General features: G+C 41.7%; 1 protein-coding gene and 1 long non-coding RNA gene across 7 annotated transcripts in view; one reads left to right on the top strand and one right to left on the bottom strand.

Moving 5' to 3' along the window:
* Window positions 1-12,141, top strand: part of irf2b (interferon regulatory factor 2b) — a 14,328-nt gene extending 2,187 nt beyond the window's left edge. For 2 of the 6 annotated variants that reach the window (XM_052060284.1, XM_052060275.1), the window contains exons 2-10: window positions 217-279; window positions 1,001-1,095; window positions 1,950-2,049; window positions 2,971-3,147; window positions 4,240-4,286; window positions 5,691-5,796; window positions 5,927-6,076; window positions 7,633-7,670; window positions 10,225-12,141. In XM_052060284.1, the coding sequence (XP_051916244.1) occupies window positions 1,009-1,095; window positions 1,950-2,049; window positions 2,971-3,147; window positions 4,240-4,286; window positions 5,691-5,796; window positions 5,927-6,076; window positions 7,633-7,670; window positions 10,225-10,494 (975 nt within the window). In that variant the 5' untranslated portion in view covers window positions 217-279; window positions 1,001-1,008 and the 3' untranslated portion in view covers window positions 10,495-12,141. Of the gene's footprint in view, window positions 1-216; window positions 280-1,000; window positions 1,096-1,949; window positions 2,050-2,970; window positions 3,148-4,239; window positions 4,287-5,690; window positions 5,797-5,926; window positions 6,077-7,632; window positions 7,671-10,224 lie in introns of those variants that run through there. The other 4 variants (XM_052060301.1, XR_007961623.1, XM_052060310.1 and 1 more) reach the window with 4 other exon arrangements.
* The window catches only part of LOC127597866 (uncharacterized), a 24,375-nt gene extending 10,603 nt beyond the window's left edge, over window positions 1-13,772 (bottom strand). Inside the window, exon 1 of the long non-coding RNA XR_007961788.1 lies at window positions 13,650-13,772. This is a non-coding gene — a long non-coding RNA (uncharacterized LOC127597866). The remainder of the gene's footprint in view (window positions 1-13,649) is intronic.
* Between the last annotated feature and the right edge of the window lie 4,414 nt (window positions 13,773-18,186).

Consider the following 18,186-nt stretch of genomic DNA (forward strand, 5'->3'; position numbering starts at 1 on the left):
TACCGGGCCGCCCCTCTGCCCTAAATTGATTGTTTTTATTTATAATTGGTAGCAGGGATATACAGAAAAGGGGAATCAGAAAAGAATCTTTTCAATATTAGTTCTGGGGTCAATAGTTGTTGTTTGTTGATTTTTGATCATTAATCCAAAAATCTCCATGATTTCACAGTGCAAATTGCTAACTTAACACATTTCCTTTTCCATTACATGGGCAAGACTCAAGCGTGGCCAGAAGCAGCTTCACCTCTCCTCAGATTGCGCAATCCTTCACTTGAGGAGGTTTGTAATGGGCAAGTCCCTGTTTCTGTCTCTTTTCACATCTTCATTCGATTGTTGTCAGACACTTTTAATATGGACTCTCATATTTCATAGTCAGGCTGATGTGGTTATTATTTGTGTTATATACCTGTATTTAGTTTTGCTCAGTGCTTTAAGTGTCAAGAAAAAATACAATAAAATCGAATAATGATAATCATCAATAATATGCATATTATATTCAAATGGTGTATCCAACAACTGTTTCATGCATCTTTATTTTCTCATCACTAATTAGCATGTCTACCTCACAGTTTTGAGGTTTGGCATTCAAATCTTGGTTCTGTATGGCGTTTACATGATCTCCATATGCTTGTGTGGGTTTCGTCTGATTACTCTGGCTTCCTCCCGCATGACCAAAACATTCAGGTTTGGCTCATGGAAGACAAAAGTGGTCATAGGTGTGAAGGTGAGTGAATGGTTGCCTGTGTGCCCTACGATTGGCTGGCACCCAGTCCACAGTGTATGCCGCCTCTCGCCCAAATTGAGCTTGGATAAGCTCTAGCTCACCTGCAACCCCGATAAGGACGAGCTTGACTGAAAATACATGGGGGTCGAAATGTGCCCTTCGTAAAACCTTGAATTGAACATTTTGAACATTCTTCATGTTTGTCATTGCCAACTACACTACCCATATAGTGTACCTTCAATGCATTTCAATGTGAATGTGTATACCTGTGTTCAGATACCACAATGCCTGTAGATAGAATGAGGATGCGGCCGTGGCTGGAGGAACAGATCAATTCCTGCCAGATACCGGGTCTCAAATGGGTGAACAAAGTAAGTACCTTCATTGGCACACGTCCTCCATGAGAAAGCGCTTTTAAGAATTGGTTGACTGAAAGCAATTGAAGTGACAAATCACGATTGTACTATTGAACTGAATGATTTGAGGAAAAGATTGAATTGTGACTTTTCTGAAAGGTAGTGCAATTTCGATTTCATTCATGATTTTCTTCAAATCAAGCTTCCGCACAATCTTCACTCTGTACTGGGTGTAACATTTACAAACATGACAGAAAATGACATCATAGCATGAAAACATTAAAAGCTCGTACTCTCATAATGCAAGGAGGCAAAAGAGACCGTGTGAGGGATGTGGTCCTTTTACCAAGGTTTTCTAAATGGATCAAGACAGCAAGACATGCTGCTTGCTGTCATTCATGTAAAAATATGCAGCTATGTGTAATAGTGTTCAATACCACTTTTTTTCAGACCGATACAGATATGAGTATTTACTCTTGAGTACTTACCAATACCAAGTACTGATATCACTCATACTTAGGATACATCACATTTTAATTAACACCATTACAGATAATTCTGAACAAAGATCTTTATTCTGTCTGACACGCATGATGATTCACCAATGTGTCAAATGGCTACCGTGTAGCACCAATTAATGGCGAGCAAAACTGACTTTTTTAACCACCTCAGAGCTGATAGGTTAGCATCCACAATTAGCTTGCCACTTCTGATTTGTGAGCTAGGGATGGATAACAGTGTTTAAAATAAAAAGACAGCTTTGATGAACATGAAATTACATCCCAAAATGATAATTCGTTCATTCCTGTTGTACATTGTACAAAGTCCTCAAAACTTTGGTGATGGTGATTAGTGATATTTATCTCTAGGAAAAAAGGATCTTTCAGATCCCTTGGATGCATGCTGCTCGCCACGGCTGGGACTTGGAGAAAGATGCTCCTCTCTTCATGGGATGGGCCATGCATACTGGTAATCCCTCTGGCTTTTTCTTTTGTCGGTACTGAAAGTAAAACCTGATACAAAACTCCATTTATGTTCATGTCATTTGACATATTTAGGGCTAAGCACCTGAATTAAATGATAAACACCATACATTTTTAGGAGACAGTATGGAAAATTGGCCGTAATGGGACATTGTGATTTCCTTGGCATATTGTCAAAGTGATCATTTGAAAGTGCAAATGGGTGCAGATATCTACAGTATATCAATAAAAGGTTGCATACTGGAATGTATCTGTTTCTTGCTTTCTTAATTCATGGCTAATAATCATTGTGAGAAATCGTGAACATGACCACGGCCTTTATTCCCATGAATATCCATCCATTCATTTTCTGTACTGCTTATCTTCGTTAGGGTTGTGGGCATGGCTGCCTAATAAAAGCTGATTTGAGCAAAAGTTTCAATCAAACTAGTAGCCCTTTGCGTTCATCCTTACCGAAGTAGTAACTTTCTGGTTTCAAAAGGTTGATTGGCACCTGGTTTACAAACACACATTTTAAGTGACAAAGGCTGGGTTCCTTTTCGAAAGCAGCTATAAAACCATTTGCTGCAATGTTGAACTGATTCATTCGATAAACGGAGACCAAACAGTATTCCAAGCAAGAGTACTGTAATTATTTATAGCATTCAATGCGAGACAAATGACTATTGTTGCTCTTTTTTGAGGGGAGGGAGGTGTCGAATGAAGCACTTTTCATCCTAATTAAGTAATGGGGCCAAGATTTTCTTCACAATACTCATTGGGGGGTAGGGGTCTGAGGTGTGGGGGGTTGTTTTGGGGGTAATTATTCAGGGAGTAGCTGGAGAAAAGAAAATGGTTATTTTGAATAAATACATGATAAGTTGTGACTATGTGACTTGATACTATGGTCTCATCTGTGCACATGCAGGTAAGTACCAGCCAGGAAAAGACCGTCCAGATCCAAAGACTTGGAAGGCAAATTTCCGCTGTGCCATGAACAGCCTGCCCGATATCGAGGAGGTGAAGGATAAAAGCAACAAAAAAGGAACAAATGCCTTCAGAGTCTATAAGATGCTGTCATCTTCGGAGAGAAGTATACGGAAAGGTAAGTGTTGCTGCTGGTCATTGAAGATTTAGCCTGTTTTCTTAATGTGTGAGCACTTACTACTTAAATGGTGACAATAAGGGTGTTCACACGGCACACATTTGCTCCGGCGCTGCATTGATGTATTTTGTTGCGATATATTTTACACTGCAGCAAATTGTGTGGAGCATTCACACGTACAAAGCCGCTGAGCATGTCAGCACCGGCACAGCGTCGGTGCAGCCCCACTTGCGTTCACACGGCAGTTTCTGCAGCGGAGCAAAACGACAGAAAGCAAATGAGCTGTCGTGTTGGTTCCTTTTAAAACGTATACGCAACTCAAGCGACTACTGGACAGGCACGTCCTTCTCCTTCTCGGTCTCCGTGCCTTCTGCTCGAGAGTGACCCTAAAATGTAAATCAACGATGACTTCAATGACACTCAGAAAAGCAAACACGTAATGCGCCAAACAGGAAATCACTAAATAAATTATATTGGGGTGCGGGGGTTGTGAACACACAACAAAGGAACAAACAACTCCGAGACAGTCCAGTCTCCTACAAAAGCAAAGATGTTACCAGCCAAGTCTTGTGTCGTTATTAAACAAACACATGACGGAAATCGGACACAGCCTGAAAGCAACGCATTCTCGCCGTACGTTATCAACTCTTCACAAGCATTTGCTCTGGAGCAAATTTAACCCAGTTGCGTTGACACGTGCAAATTTACATCGGTGCTGCTTCGCAAATGAGCATTGGCTCTGGAGCAAATTTTTAAACCACCTCCCTGAGGTGGATCAGATTTGGACCGGCGTAAGCTGTTTTCCGGGGCTACGCCGGAGCTAATTTGCACGTGTGAACGCTCTACTGGGGCAGCCCCGGCGTAGCACCGGACCAAACCTTGCCGTATGAACACCCCTAATGGTTCAAAAGGTTCAAACTGGATTTCTGTGTGATGTTAGAGGTGTACTTTTCTCAAATTCTGATCTCATCTAGAATCAAAGTCCTATGGTGCATTTGACGATGGCATTTCACTGTAATTTCATTTGCTTTACGCGAAGGAAAGGATGTGGCTTTTCCTTGAATATCTGTTTTCCTCTGGATATGCATTTAGGGAAGAAGAGGAGCAACAAAGAGAGTGGTCTCAAAGGGAATAAAGAGGTAGCTAAAACTCACACATCAGGGTTTTTCCTGGCTCAAATTGAGGCAGAGGTGGTTCCATCCTGACCATGCGTTGTGACGTGAACGTATTCTATAAATTCAACGGACTCGCTCTCTTTGACAGGAAACATACTTTAAGAGTTCCAATAAGAATATGACCGTTATCTTGTTGAAGCATTTGTTTCTTAAAACGTGCCTAATAAAGGCCTCTTCTCAGTGTCCACAAACTCTTGGGTAAGGATTCATAAAGTTCACTCACAAGTACCGCAATGTGAAAAAGTGCAGTGGAAAGGGGGGGAAAAAAGTCAAGAGAGTAAACGCACAAGCGAGCACTGCAGTGTATGACTTGAAGCAAGCTAGCAAACCTAACGTCATCCGGCCATAAATCAGAAGTGAGGCTCGTGTCCCTATTTCCTTCTGTCAGGGTATGCAGACGCATGACACCACCTGTTGTAGAAGATAGCGGTGGCTCGGAAGTCTAAACTGTACGCGGCGAGTGCTTTAGTAGCCCGCAAAAGTCAGTCGATGCTAAAAGGTTGGTCGCCGCCAAGTGCCCACAACATCATTGGGGAAATCAGATTGTATCATTTGAGCCACTGGCTCCTCTTTGGCAGAAGGTTTGCACTTTTATTTTCTTGACAGCACCGTTTTCGTTAGCTTTCAGAATGCCGTCGTTTAAAAAAAAAAAGTTTTTAAATGTTAGATTTATTGACAATACCTCGTCATTCTGACATTTATCGTGCATCCTGAGTTTGCGGTGTGTTTTGGGGCGGCACTTGAACCGTTGCTTCAGGTCTTTCTTGTGCATTGCTGTTGATATAGCGCCTCCATAGTGGCGGAGTGCCGCAACTGCAGTTAAAATACAAAGCTGCCACAGAGGGACATCGATCCCACAATCAGCACAGAGGGAGCTTTCTGCTGGGTTGAGCGACATCAATCGGTCTGGTTGGGGGCGGCCGCCACACAATTTTGAAAGCAGGAAAAACCCTGGACATGCAACACACAGCATTGTCAAGACAGCAGTGTCTTTTTTTTGCATACACCAAGAAGATGCTGAAAATTAACTCACTGGCAAAACTACTTTTTCTATTACATCCAGAACACACACTGTTACACTACAGTTTGCTGACCACAAGTAATAGCGCCGCTACAGAAGTGTCGCATGTATGTCCAGTCAGATTGTGCTAATATGGAACTGTAATTGACACGTGATGACCTGCTTGTTCAAATGGTCACTATCTTTTATCAGGTTACATTGTCTCAGTCAGTGTTCAGCACTGTGATGTTCTTGCGTCTCGGTCATCCATCGGGATGACGCCAACACAGTTGAATCGACTCTTATCCATTTAAATACTGACTCCCTGTCTTTATCCCCCACCACCCACCCTACTCGCTCTCTCTCAGGGAGCGTCTCCGTCTTTTGACAGCGCCCCTCTTCTCTTTCATGTACAAGTTGACGACTTCAAACAAGAACGGCAGGATGAAGTCGAGATGCCCCACACAACCAAAGGTGCCTCGGCTTGTGTTAAGTTGTACTTTAACAGCAGACCTACCACATCTAGAACACTTGCACATCTGCAGAATATGCAGTTTTGCTTTCCAAGAAGATTCACACTGATATCTTCTGTGTCCATGTGCAGATATTTCTGGTGAAGAAGAACATGTGATTTCAAACGATCTCTTACCATTTGTCTGCCAGACAATTGAAGTGAAAACCGAAAATGAAGAGGAGTCCGTTAGCTCCTCCCACTTGTACCCTTTTCAAATCTCTCCTGTGTCTTCATTTGGCGGTGAGTAGGCACACAGGCACGTCACATGACACCAAATTTGTGGGACAAGTAGATTTGTGATGTGGAATAAGGTTTCCGGAATCCGAACCGAAATTAAGCAAGACATGCTACTACTCTATATTGTTCACCGACGTTCCTGATCTTCTCAATCGTAATAGCCGAAGCTAGAGAGGCTAACTACTATTCTTATCCACAAGCATCTTATTTTCATACTCTCAGACCCACACAGATTTTCGAAGGCATGTTTCGCCTTGTTGGTCGGAGGGTTAAACTCGGGTGCTGGCAGCAGACTGCCGAGTTGAAAGTTGTCTATACATTGGCCGAGTGGTAGATGAGACGTCAAAACTGATCATCGATTAGTCGACTTCAAACTTTCATTGTCAACGTGTTGTCGTGAAGTCGACAAGGCGACAGATGGGTTCAACACCCAGTGAACAGTGCTTCACAAAATCCTGAAAAAGTAGCACAGTGAGAGAAATGAGCGATATTATAGCTCACTTGTGTCAAACTCAGGACCTTGGGGCCAGATCTGGCCCGCCACATCGTTTTATGTGGCCCGCGAAAGCAAACCCAACATGTGAACTTCAATGATGCTTGCTAAAAACTTCTCACATGTAATGAATAACAGATATGGTAGGAATTTTCTTTTTACCAAACCCCTCATTAGACTCACTGAAAGAACAGTTGAATAAACCATTATTCTTGACTTTTTGATATGGTTTGACAGACAGAACGGCCCTCCAAGGGAAATGGCGACTGCAATGTCGCCCGTGACAAAAAATTAGATTGACCCCCGTGAATAATTCCGAAACACTGTCACATAATCAATTAGCAAATTTAAGTGAGTCTTGAGTGTACTGTTGATGCGACAGTGGCGTTTCTCGATTGTTTTTTATTCATTTATAAAGCATTAACAACATATGCATGAGACGGATCGCGTGGCTCACTTTAATGGTTTGTATTATTGTTTATGCGAACACAAGGGAAAATAAAATTAAAAAAACATGGTCTATTGTCCATGGTTATAAAGTTACATAATTCATTCTTTATGTCAGCAGAGTCTGTATAGCATTTGTCTTATCTTATCTAAAGCTGGGAACAGAGTGCTCATGCTTGTGAAACAGACCATAACTGCTTAACAGCAGTTTTGTGTTCTCAGCTCGGAGCTATAAGCCAACTGTGAAATGAACTTATCATTGTGACGACCTCAACTATACATTTGAGGTCGTTTCTTGAAGCCCAACATACCATGTCATTTCTGAAGTGGATTTCCGAATTGATTTTCTCTATTTTTGGTCGCAGTTCTCATGTGCTTGCTAATCTAACCTGTCATTCCAAGCACAGCCGAGTCGATCACTTGCCAGCTGTTATCAATCCATCCTTACTGCTTCTTTCAATGTTGTCTGATTGATGATTGCTAGTGGGTGACTATACGGGGTTTGAATCTATTCTTTTTGTCACTGTTTTTTTGTTTTGGAAAATCAGAGTTCCGGTTGCCTCTCTTTTTCTTTATTCCACTGTGCTTGGTTCAAAATTTTAATTTGGTTTCCTTACAGGGAGCGACACAGACAGCGACATTGAGGACACCCAACAGGTGAGTCGACTGTTCTACACTAATGCAAACGCACACACACACACACACACATACGCGCCCGCGCAGATGCGCACCCACACATGCACACCCACGGGATGGCCTTGGCCACGAACTCCTCGTATCAAACATTAACAGGCTTGTTTTATAGTCCAATGTACCTGCATCGAATGGAACACGCAGAGGTATGCACAAACAGATTAAATTGCCCTCAGGACCCCCATTTCTCCATAAATTGGATTTCTCTCTATTTGCAGTGCTGAAGTGATAATAACAGTAAACATGGAAAAAAGTACCGTATTTTCACGACTATAAGGCGCCATTAAAAGTCTTAAATTGTCTCCAAAATGGACAGGACGCCTTATGGTGCGGAGCGTCCTTTATATGCGCTGAGTTCCAAAATCTGACTTGACAGCCGACACGCTGTTTATATAGAGAAAAGGCGGAAGTGACTGTGGCCAGGCATGCGGGAGAGAAGTCGGCCAATCAGGGAAGGGCGGGCGTGTATATATACATATATGGAGAGGGAGAGAGAGAGAGAGAGGGAGAGAGAGGACAGACAAGCTAGTCCGCCAATGGTGAAGGGTGGGCGTGTAAGTGGACGCCTCAAGCCAGTACCAACACTTGTATAGAGTGTGGCAATGTGCTTTGTTGCAAAACAACTCCGGTTTTGGTTTCTAAGAACCCCTGAAAATAAATTCGACAAAAAGACACGCCTACGAAGCTCAGTTCAAACTTAAAGCCACCGGTTATGCTTTTGGCATGCGTGCCCATCTCACAGCAGCGGTGAAAAAACAAGTCAAGCAAATGAACTCTGAGCTTGCCGTTATTCCCGGAGGGTTGACTAAAGAACTCCAACCGCTGGACATTGGCATCAACCGGGCGTTCAAAGTAAAGTTACAAACGGCATGGGAACAATGGATGATCGGTGGCAAACACAACTTTACAAAGAGTGAGAGGCAGCGCTTGGCGAGTTACGCCACAATACGCAACAACGAGGGGGGAGGCGGCGTTTTTGATGGATTACGGTACTTGCACAATTGTTCAATTCTTTCTACACACACACGCGCTGCCACCATGTTTCGCTCTGTTCTTTACTTTCAAATGTGGGAAAGCTTCACACGAGAGAAATGTTGACTTTGCTGTTGGTACTCCTTCTTTCCTCTCGGCAATGCGTAGCAACTCACACTAGCATGCATTCAATGACAACTGAGATGTGCAGTCCTCTGCTTCTGATACAGAGGATGAGGACTTTGATGGATTTCTGGGTGATGATTGATCGAAAAACATGAGAACATTGTACGATGGCTAAATAAAATACACCCAAACTCAGTTCTGCTTTCGTTGCCTTTTTAAAAACGTGTTTTTATCTTATCTGTATGTCTTGGCATGCTACCGTATGCTTCAAGCTAACGTGTTAGAGTGCGCGCATGCATGCCGTATGTTTAAGCTGGCGTATGTTTTACCACTGTAAAACTGCGCCCATTCGTACGATGCGTCCTGTGTATGTGTAAAATACAGAAATGTCACGCATTACTGAGACTGCGGCTATTAGTACGATGCGTCGAATAGTCGTGAAAATACGGTAAGTACAGCTGTGACTGAGCGTGCTGTCTCAAGCTGTGTGACTCGTATGCCGCACGTGATTCATAACCTTGAAATATCGTATCGTCAGGAATATAGTCAAGCAAAAATACCCTAAACTGGAGATAGCTAGGGATGATTACCTGATCGGAAATCAGGACCAATCACGTGATTGTGAACTGACCGAGTTATCGAGTGAAAAAGCTTTTTTTCATTTTCAAACCATTTAAAGCTCAACAAACCCACAAAATGAACCCAAATGTGCAAACATCTTGCCCAAAAAAAACATTGTGGCTTCTTTTTACACACTGTTTCACAATGTTCTGATCTATTTATATCATTATTTGTATTATTATAACTATTGGTAGCAGAGCAGTCAGTTGATGCCAACAGAGCTGCGGACACACACACACACACACACACACACACACACACACACACACACACACAACACATCTCCTCCCCTGCTCTCAGCTCCTCCCCAGGCAGTGGCAGAGTGGCGGTTTTGACCTTATGTCATCCTCGAAGAGTTGAGAGCACGACAGACAGGTTTGACAGGTGTGACACGTCAAAGTGACATAACTTCAAATAGAAGTCAAATTATTTGGTGACAAGCAAGCTTGTTTCCCCCTGGTCGCATTTATTAAACAAAGTCATAAATCAACAGTGTCATTTCAAATGTCACAAGTCACGGACGTACGCAACAACTAGGTAGTCGTGTGAACTCCTAATTTTAGATTCTGACTCGGGTGATTAAAAAGCGTGATGGGCACATCGCTACCTTGTATTTAAGAATTACAAACTAAAATACAAGTTTCAACCCATGCCATCATTGAACCGGACAATTAGGCAGCACAATGTTTTCCCAGTCTGTCAGCAAGCCAGCGAGGCCCACCACGCGTATGTATGTCTACTCACAGTATGAGTACTTTCACCATCCTTGTCATTTTCATCCTTTTGCTGTGACTCACAGGGTGTCAATCCAGCATGGAGGCAGGATCGTGGCAGGTCAGTTCTGAGGGTGTCTCCCTCTTCCCTACCTGGCATGGCCACCTTCGTTAGAGGGAGCAAGCCTTGCTGCAGAATCACCACCACGCAAGACCCCGACCCACTCATCAGCTATCACCCCGACGACTGGCCAACGCCCTACAGCCAGAACTCCCTCACGTCTTCCATACCCAGCCAGACTCACGAAATGCGGGCCAGTGTCATTATGAAAACCTCAGATGTCACCTCCTCCTAACCTCAAGACGACAAGTTCCTAGTTTTATTTAAGTCAGACATTACCAAGCAGGGATTGTTGGGCCATCATTGAGTGGCGAGCACATTGCCGCGTTTCTGCGTCTTTGCCACGAAGATGCCCTGTTTGAATTCGTCTTCTGCCATTCTCTGCAAATGCACTGCCTGCATTCAAGACGATGCACAGGCATTTTGGTTTACTTTACATCATAACCGTTGGAGCTGCGTGGATGCGCATCTTTCATGTAGGGAGGTGGCTGGAAGTCATTGTATTAATTACAGTTACAATAATTATGATCATAATTACCTTTTGAATGCATTATTTGCAAACATTTTGAATGTCATTCTTTACGACAGCCTTTTTGACAATTGGATCTCGAGATCCAAATGAGAAACTATTTCTCCCGGCTCCCCAAAATCTGAATTTGATATTGATTCATCGATGATAAATAAAACAGCAGATTAGAAGAAGACAACAGAAGAACATATTCCAACAAACATGAATCAACAAGCATTTGCTGAAGTTGACAACCTTTCTCTTACACACACAATCAAAGGTAACCTCAAACCTTTTTTAGGTCCATACCCTGAATTTGGGATTGGCTGTAGGATTGTGAAATCTCTGATTGGCAGCAACCTATGCGCTTACCAAAACACATCAAATTTAAATTCTGTGTGACTCAACCCATTGCTTCATGAACGTTGTTAGTAGGCGGTAGAATAATCGACTCTAAACACGTGCGAGTTAAAACAGTAGTTTGGTGGCAGTATGCAGCACGCATAGAACCAGTTTGACAAGCTTGTATTCATTCCTCCAGTTCATACCTACCGTAAGATGTGCCTTATGAATTGTGCCTATCGCACAATTCATATCTTTTCAATACAGCAGTTCTGCCATGGCGACTCCCCACAGAAAGGTTTTAAAATTACCAAGCAAGCTGAATTTGAATTGTAGCAATATCTCTCCTCTCTCTCTCTATAAAACTTACTTGATCATGTAAATCCAATTTCATAGATATGCAAAGCACTGTGCTGTTTTTTTTTTATTGAAAGCACGTTAAGTTGTTTTAATGACCACTGTGAACAGGAGCAAACTGCACGCAGAGCCTGTTCAAGCGTTCGTGTGAACGCCTGCCTATTGTTTTAGGATGCACTTGTAGCTTTTTGAAACCTCTTTCAATTTTACTTAATGTGAAGGAAAAAAAGACCCTTTTCTTTTTAAGAAGACAACCAAAAACTCACTTTGTTTAAACACTTTGTAGTACAAGTTTTAACTGCAAAGTCGTGAAAATATTGCGTGATTGTTCACAGTTGCTGTTGTGTAGAGTATGCTGGAAAGAAATTAATTAAGGGAATATGATCTGTCATAACTTTTTATATTGCTACCCATTTGCTCCATGTATGTGCGCCTACTCTCACTTGGAAATCATGCCGTGCTTGCGATGTAGATCGACTTTTATGTACGGATTTACTCCTACAGTACAGGTGCACTCAAAGTTATTCAAACGTCGTTGCAAAAGGTTACAAACGGAGAATACTGTAGTTTGTAAAGAACCAATAAAAAAAAGGAACAATTTTGATTGAGGAACACAACGAATATTACTAGCGAGCATGATGTTGTGAGAAGAATATAAGTTTGTACATCTGGAAAGTTTGAACCGTACAACCGTATGTACAATGTCCTCCAAATTCCCACAACAATTGATGTAAAATAAGGAAAGCTGCAGTAATGCAGCATCATATGAAGGGAAGACTGGGCACATAGGAGTGAACTAAGGTAGTCTCATGGTCAGCAAAGAACAGGATGTGAATTCGCCCTCAAGTGCAATGCAATGGCATCATTGCTGTTTGTTTGCATACTTTTGAGCCTCTTGAAGTAAATACTTTATAGACACAGAGGGCCTGATTTACTCAATGTGGGTGTTTGCAAAATTAAGTGATTGTGCACACCAACAGATGTCCGATATACTAACCGGGCGCACCCAGGAGGGCGTCTGCCAAATGGGCAAAATAGCCTTGCAACTTATTCCCCTTGTTTGAAAGGCAGATGTAAACCGGCACTTCTGTGTCTAGCAAAAGCCGCTTTTTCATTGTACCGTTTCCACAACGGAATGACCTCACTTGGCCCAGGGTGGTTGCTTTTCCATCTCACTCTTTTTTAGGGCTGTGTGTTGACAATGACAAAGCTTTTCATGAGGTTTCTCTGAGGTGGTTCAAAAATGCAGGCGAGCAGGGCCACAATGTCAGTTATCCGATTGGCTGTATTTAACATCACAGCAATTTTAATCGCCGCAAAACCAGGGGCCAAGATTCAACGGTGAAATTTTATGGCAGGACCCTGCACAAGTGTGCGTTGTGTAGTGAAGGCTTGCACAGTTCAGCTGATCACGCCCCACTTGATTGGCGCCTTTTGTAATAGAAAAGTAATGGTGGCCAGGCCGATCTGGAACCTGTAATGGAAAAGCTGCGGAAAAAAACTGCAGTTATTGTGGCGAAGAGGAAACACACTGAAATATGAGGTGATGGGAAGGATGAATCTTTTCCGCTCGAGCAAACATTTCATAAAAGCGAAAAACAAAAATGATCGAGACATACATTGCACTATTGTGCCTACTCATCCTATCCAAGCTGGTCAATGGGAAATAACCTCAATAATTTCATTTCCACCACCTCCAACTCTGCTTCCTGTTGTGCCATTGTCCTCAAGTCGTACACTTTATTTTACAAACTTTTACCCTCATCCGAGCAAAGACCCCTTTATTACGTAACACATCTGACCATTGTGAATACCAACAGCGCTACCTAAAGCGCAAAATATATATATATATATATTCATTCATCTTCCGAACCGCTTGATCCTCACTAGGGTTGCGGGGGGTGTTGGAGCCTATCCCAGCTGTCTTCGGGCAGTAGGCGGGGGACACCCTGAATTGGTTGCCAGCCAATCACAGGGCACACAGAGACGAACAACCATCCACGCTCACACTCACACCTAGGGACAATTTAGAGTGTTCAATCAGCCTGCCACGCATGTTTTTGGAATGTGGGAGGAAACCGGAGTACCCGGAGAAAACCCACGCAGGCACGTGTAGAACACACAGGGAGGCTAGAGCTGGAATCGAACCCGGTACCTCTGCACTGTGCTAACCACTGGACTACCGGGGCCTATATATATATATATATATATATTAGAGCTGTCAGTTTAGCGCGTTTTTATTGGCATTAATTTAAATGAATTTTAACGGGATTAAATTTTTTCTCGCGAGATTAACGCGGCACACGTCACAAGCGGATGTTACTTGTTTGGAACTATTTTGTGTGGAAGGTTACAGTGTTCTGCGTCTATATAAATAGAGCGGGTGGAGCTTCTCTGTGTTTGTCTGACAGTGGTAGCGACCTAGCGAAAATAAAACGAAATGAGGTCTACACAAAAACTGTAGAGAGACTTCCGCACAAGAAGGACCAACACAATCAACATAGCCTGACTGTGTTAGGGGGAGGGACCCCCCGCCCCTTTCAGAATGGTTATTCTTCAACAAACATACAGAAACAGACTGCTGTGTTGAAAGCAAACTTGAGAAAAACGAAGTATGCAACCATGATTTAAATCCACTATAGGCTGAGTACTAGTGTACCTTAGATGTGCACTGTTGTTATATTGCTCTGTTTTGATTTCATAAAAAAAGCTGTTAAAGCAGCTGTTATGTGACAAAATATTTTTTTTACCGTTATTGATGGACAGTAATATTGTGTGAGAGATTATGTGTGAATAACTGCACCAAGTGAAAAATGTTCATGTAAATTTGAAAATCGAATTTGTTATTTCAGTAAATATTTGCATTTGGCACATAATAACTGATTAATGATTCCATGTTGATGAGAGCATTAAAATGGGGAGAAAAATAGGACAAAAAATGTAAAAGGAAATTCAGAAACGATAAAAAATGTGTGAGTAATCACGATTAATTTTTTAGTTCATTTGAGTTTTGATGACAGTTGCATTTTTAATTAGATTAAATATTTTAATCGTTTGACAGCTCTAATATATATATATATATATATATATATATGTGTGTGTGTTACTTCATCAAATTGTACAGTGTACACAATTTAGCACCTGCGTAGTTGCAAATGTAGTAAATTAGGCCCCAAATGGTTTGAGGCTGGAAAGTACTGTCATAGCTCGCACATTTGTTCTTTAATTGCATCAACGTTTGCATCTGACAATCTCAGGACAATCCCCGCCCACACCCCAATGCACTAACTGACAAATTCACTGATATGCTCACTTCTGGATTCTGTTGGCAAATGTGCATACAGTATCTCCCGTGCGCTTGCAAGCTGCTTCAGCACTTTATATTCTGTTTTGTGTGTGTGTGTGTATTCTTGATCTGTGCCTTCGACACTGTGTGCTGTCAAGCCATTTGTGCTTTCGACTCCAATCAACGACACATGCAAGTTCGAGCGTTGCAAGGATAAGAAAGATTGCAAATATTGCTCACTGAGTTACTCAGGTCAGAGTGTAAGAAATCCTCAAATGGCGGATCCTCAGGGCTTCAACTGTTTTACCATGCACCTTGATCAGTGAAGATTTGTGTCGACCATTGAATTGACTCGAAAGTCTTGAGCCAGTGCTGCCTCCTTGAAGTTTAAAGCCGGTTGTATTTTTTGAGCTTTGGAAAGTTGATGTCCATCTGCACCGCAGAGCATGGCCATGACTCCGAGCAGTTTTGGTTGAATGTAAGAAGAGCTTTCATTGTGATATCATCCCGATACTTCTGTCAGCACTCTCTCTCACCATCCAGAACCACCAATGAGTCTGCTCCATTGGCACCTGTACGTGCCCATGCAATGCACTATTCTTTGGACCATGATGGCTTGTTTTCATTTTCCCTGCAAGTGCTGCTAGCCTAACAATAGAATTTCTTCTGCAAAGAAAGTATTCTGCCAACATCCGCTTTTGTTGTCCAATCATCAATCAAGTGTTCATACAATAGTTCTCGTTCGCGTGTTATGGAATGTACACTGTTAAAAACAAAACCTCAATTTGGGCAAGGCAAGTTTTGTGTTTTCCCCAAACAATTCAGCAAATAGTTTTGGAGCAAACAACTCTCTTGCTTTGTTGTACTAATGTTGTTGACCTAAACGCTAATACTTTATGTTCTAAATGTAGTCCAACATAAATAACTGTTTGCCAAAAAGCTCATTGTGTTTTTTACAGAGTATCCTAGCTTACTTTGGAAATGGGGTAGACTCAAACCTGGTTTCCTCCCTTCAGATGTACTGAAGCTTGGCATGACTAATATGTTAAATATATCTCAACCCAATCGAATATGATTTTACTCAGAAAATAAAGAAAATCCACTTGTCAAAATACTTGTGCTCTCAACTGTATATGAAACAGATGAAGAAATATGCTCACGAAAAGTTGTCATTCTGCTTTTTAATGACTACATTTCTGCACAGTATTTAGGCAAGCAGGTATGGCATTATTAAAAAGACACAACTTGCTAACTTGGAATATAAAGTTCAGACGACGACATTGTATGGAGAATGTTTAGTAATTGCCCATGGCTCATATCGGAAGCCTTTGCTTTGAATGCCAGCAGCAAAGAAACTAAAGCTTGGAAACCCTCTGAAGCATTGATGCAATTGGAAATCTGCTATATATACAGTATTTTTAATTGAATTCAATTTGAAATGGGTTTAAGAGCTCTGATAGCCTTACCAAACGTGCCTTCTTGTTTTGATTCCTTTGTCAAACATGTCAGCAAGTTTTCATCCTCTTCAGGTATTTATGTTACTCTGCTTTTACTCGCCACTGGCACACGAGCAATAATCTTTGAACGGACCAAATTAAACTATTGTTATTTATTCTACCAATTGTGCTTACCGTAAATGTGCCAGCATCAACTCACTTGCGAATCTGTCCAGTAGACCGAGGTTAAATGAAAGCAGTATAATTTTACGAGCCCATAACAATTTTGAATGCAGTGTTTTTGGTGAATTGAAAGTATTAATCTAATTTATGCATTTTTGAGTTCAACTTCTTAAAGGACTGTGGTTTATCTTCTGTCTGTCACACTTTATGTGAATTCGATTGCGTTTGTGATTTGCTTTGAAACTGGCAAGTAAGTTCACTGGTTGACCTTGAGAATCAATCCCCGACTTCGTTTGCCATCTTGCAGTGCTCTTAACCGCCTCAAAGGCAATACCCGCAAACAGTGAACTTCGGTTGTCTGCTGTAAAATGATTAGAACAAAGCGGTGTCATGTACTCCATGAATATACAAATGAAACGCCAATGCATTTAAGTTATCCATCTGTCTCACCCATAAAGTACACTTTTTATTTGAGAAGGAACAACTGGGCAGTGTGCCAATTATTGACACTGCGCGTGATATGGTGAATCGCTGTGTAAATCTGAATAAAGACTCGTTTTTTTTTCCCTGGTCCCTCATTTTTACAATGTTGAACAGATGCATATTGCTTTGAGTTTGCACCCATAAAGGTCAGAGTCCAGTTTTATATGGCTTGATTTGGAGAAACAACTTCTACCTGTGGTAAACTAACACTTTCGTCACTACTGTTGGAGTTGCATTGTGCGTTGTGAGAAAAGATTCATCCTGTGCCAAAGGTTTACAAGTTTGTACATGTCTGGCTTGTGCAAGACTGACAGTCCGTTGATGCACCAAAAAAAGGTTTCCCCTCGAAGAGGTTACTTTGCAAGTCTCTTTCAGTTTGACTAAAAACAAACAGTAACTGCTGTTTCAGTTTCAGTAACTATTCTCATGTTTCGACTTCCTTCCCGTCTTTGAAGCCACTGGTTTGTTCGCTCTTAGAATGGTAGATAGTTTATTTTACAGACACAACTTCCTTGACATTATCTTTTCCACACACTCGATTTGGATCGCCATTTCCTCCAAAACGTCCTGCTTCACGTCTCCAACTTTCCCCTAATTCAAACAACACCCTGTCACCTCTCTTTCTGTACGTTTTTGAGGGGTGGACGACAACCTCTACAACAGGGGTGTCAAACTTATTTCACATTGCGGGCCACAAACGGCCTCGGTAGATGTCACGCGAGCCAGAGCATTAAAATGATACCATACTCTGCTATAAATGACCAAAATATCATGTTTCCTTTGTTTTGGTATAAAGAAGCAAAAGAAAATGAAGAAAATGTTGAAATTGAATGAACATATCTTTTCCAAAACATTTCATGAAACATCTTAGATTTCCTTAGACACATGTACAATTTACTTTCATCATTCACATATATGCATTGCAACTGATCCCACTGATTGTACAAAGGCGCAAAACCTGTAAGATTAAATGAGATTGATAAAGAAAGGAATTTTTAAACCATTTACACATGTGCATGTGAAATCTAAATTTAATCCCTGCCTACACCTTACAAACTAAGGATTAAATGTGTAATGAAGAAAGTGTTCACGTCTTGTTAATGTGTAAACTTCATACATGAAACAGATACATCGTCGGAGAATACGGCGTTGATGCTCATGCTATCTCGCTAGCAACTACATAGGTAGCTGGCTTTTACCGCTACTTCACTGACTTGTCGGCTCTGTATGAAAGTTGACTGCTCTTTTCCTCAGACCTGCCTGCAATTCGTTGATCTTATCTCTTCTCAGTTGTCCTTCAAGCCGTCATATTTTTCGCTGTGAAGACTCTCA

The sequence above is a fragment of the Hippocampus zosterae genome, chromosome 1 (assembly GCF_025434085.1).
Source record: "Hippocampus zosterae strain Florida chromosome 1, ASM2543408v3, whole genome shotgun sequence".
NCBI classification, from domain to species: domain Eukaryota; kingdom Metazoa; phylum Chordata; class Actinopteri; order Syngnathiformes; family Syngnathidae; genus Hippocampus; species Hippocampus zosterae.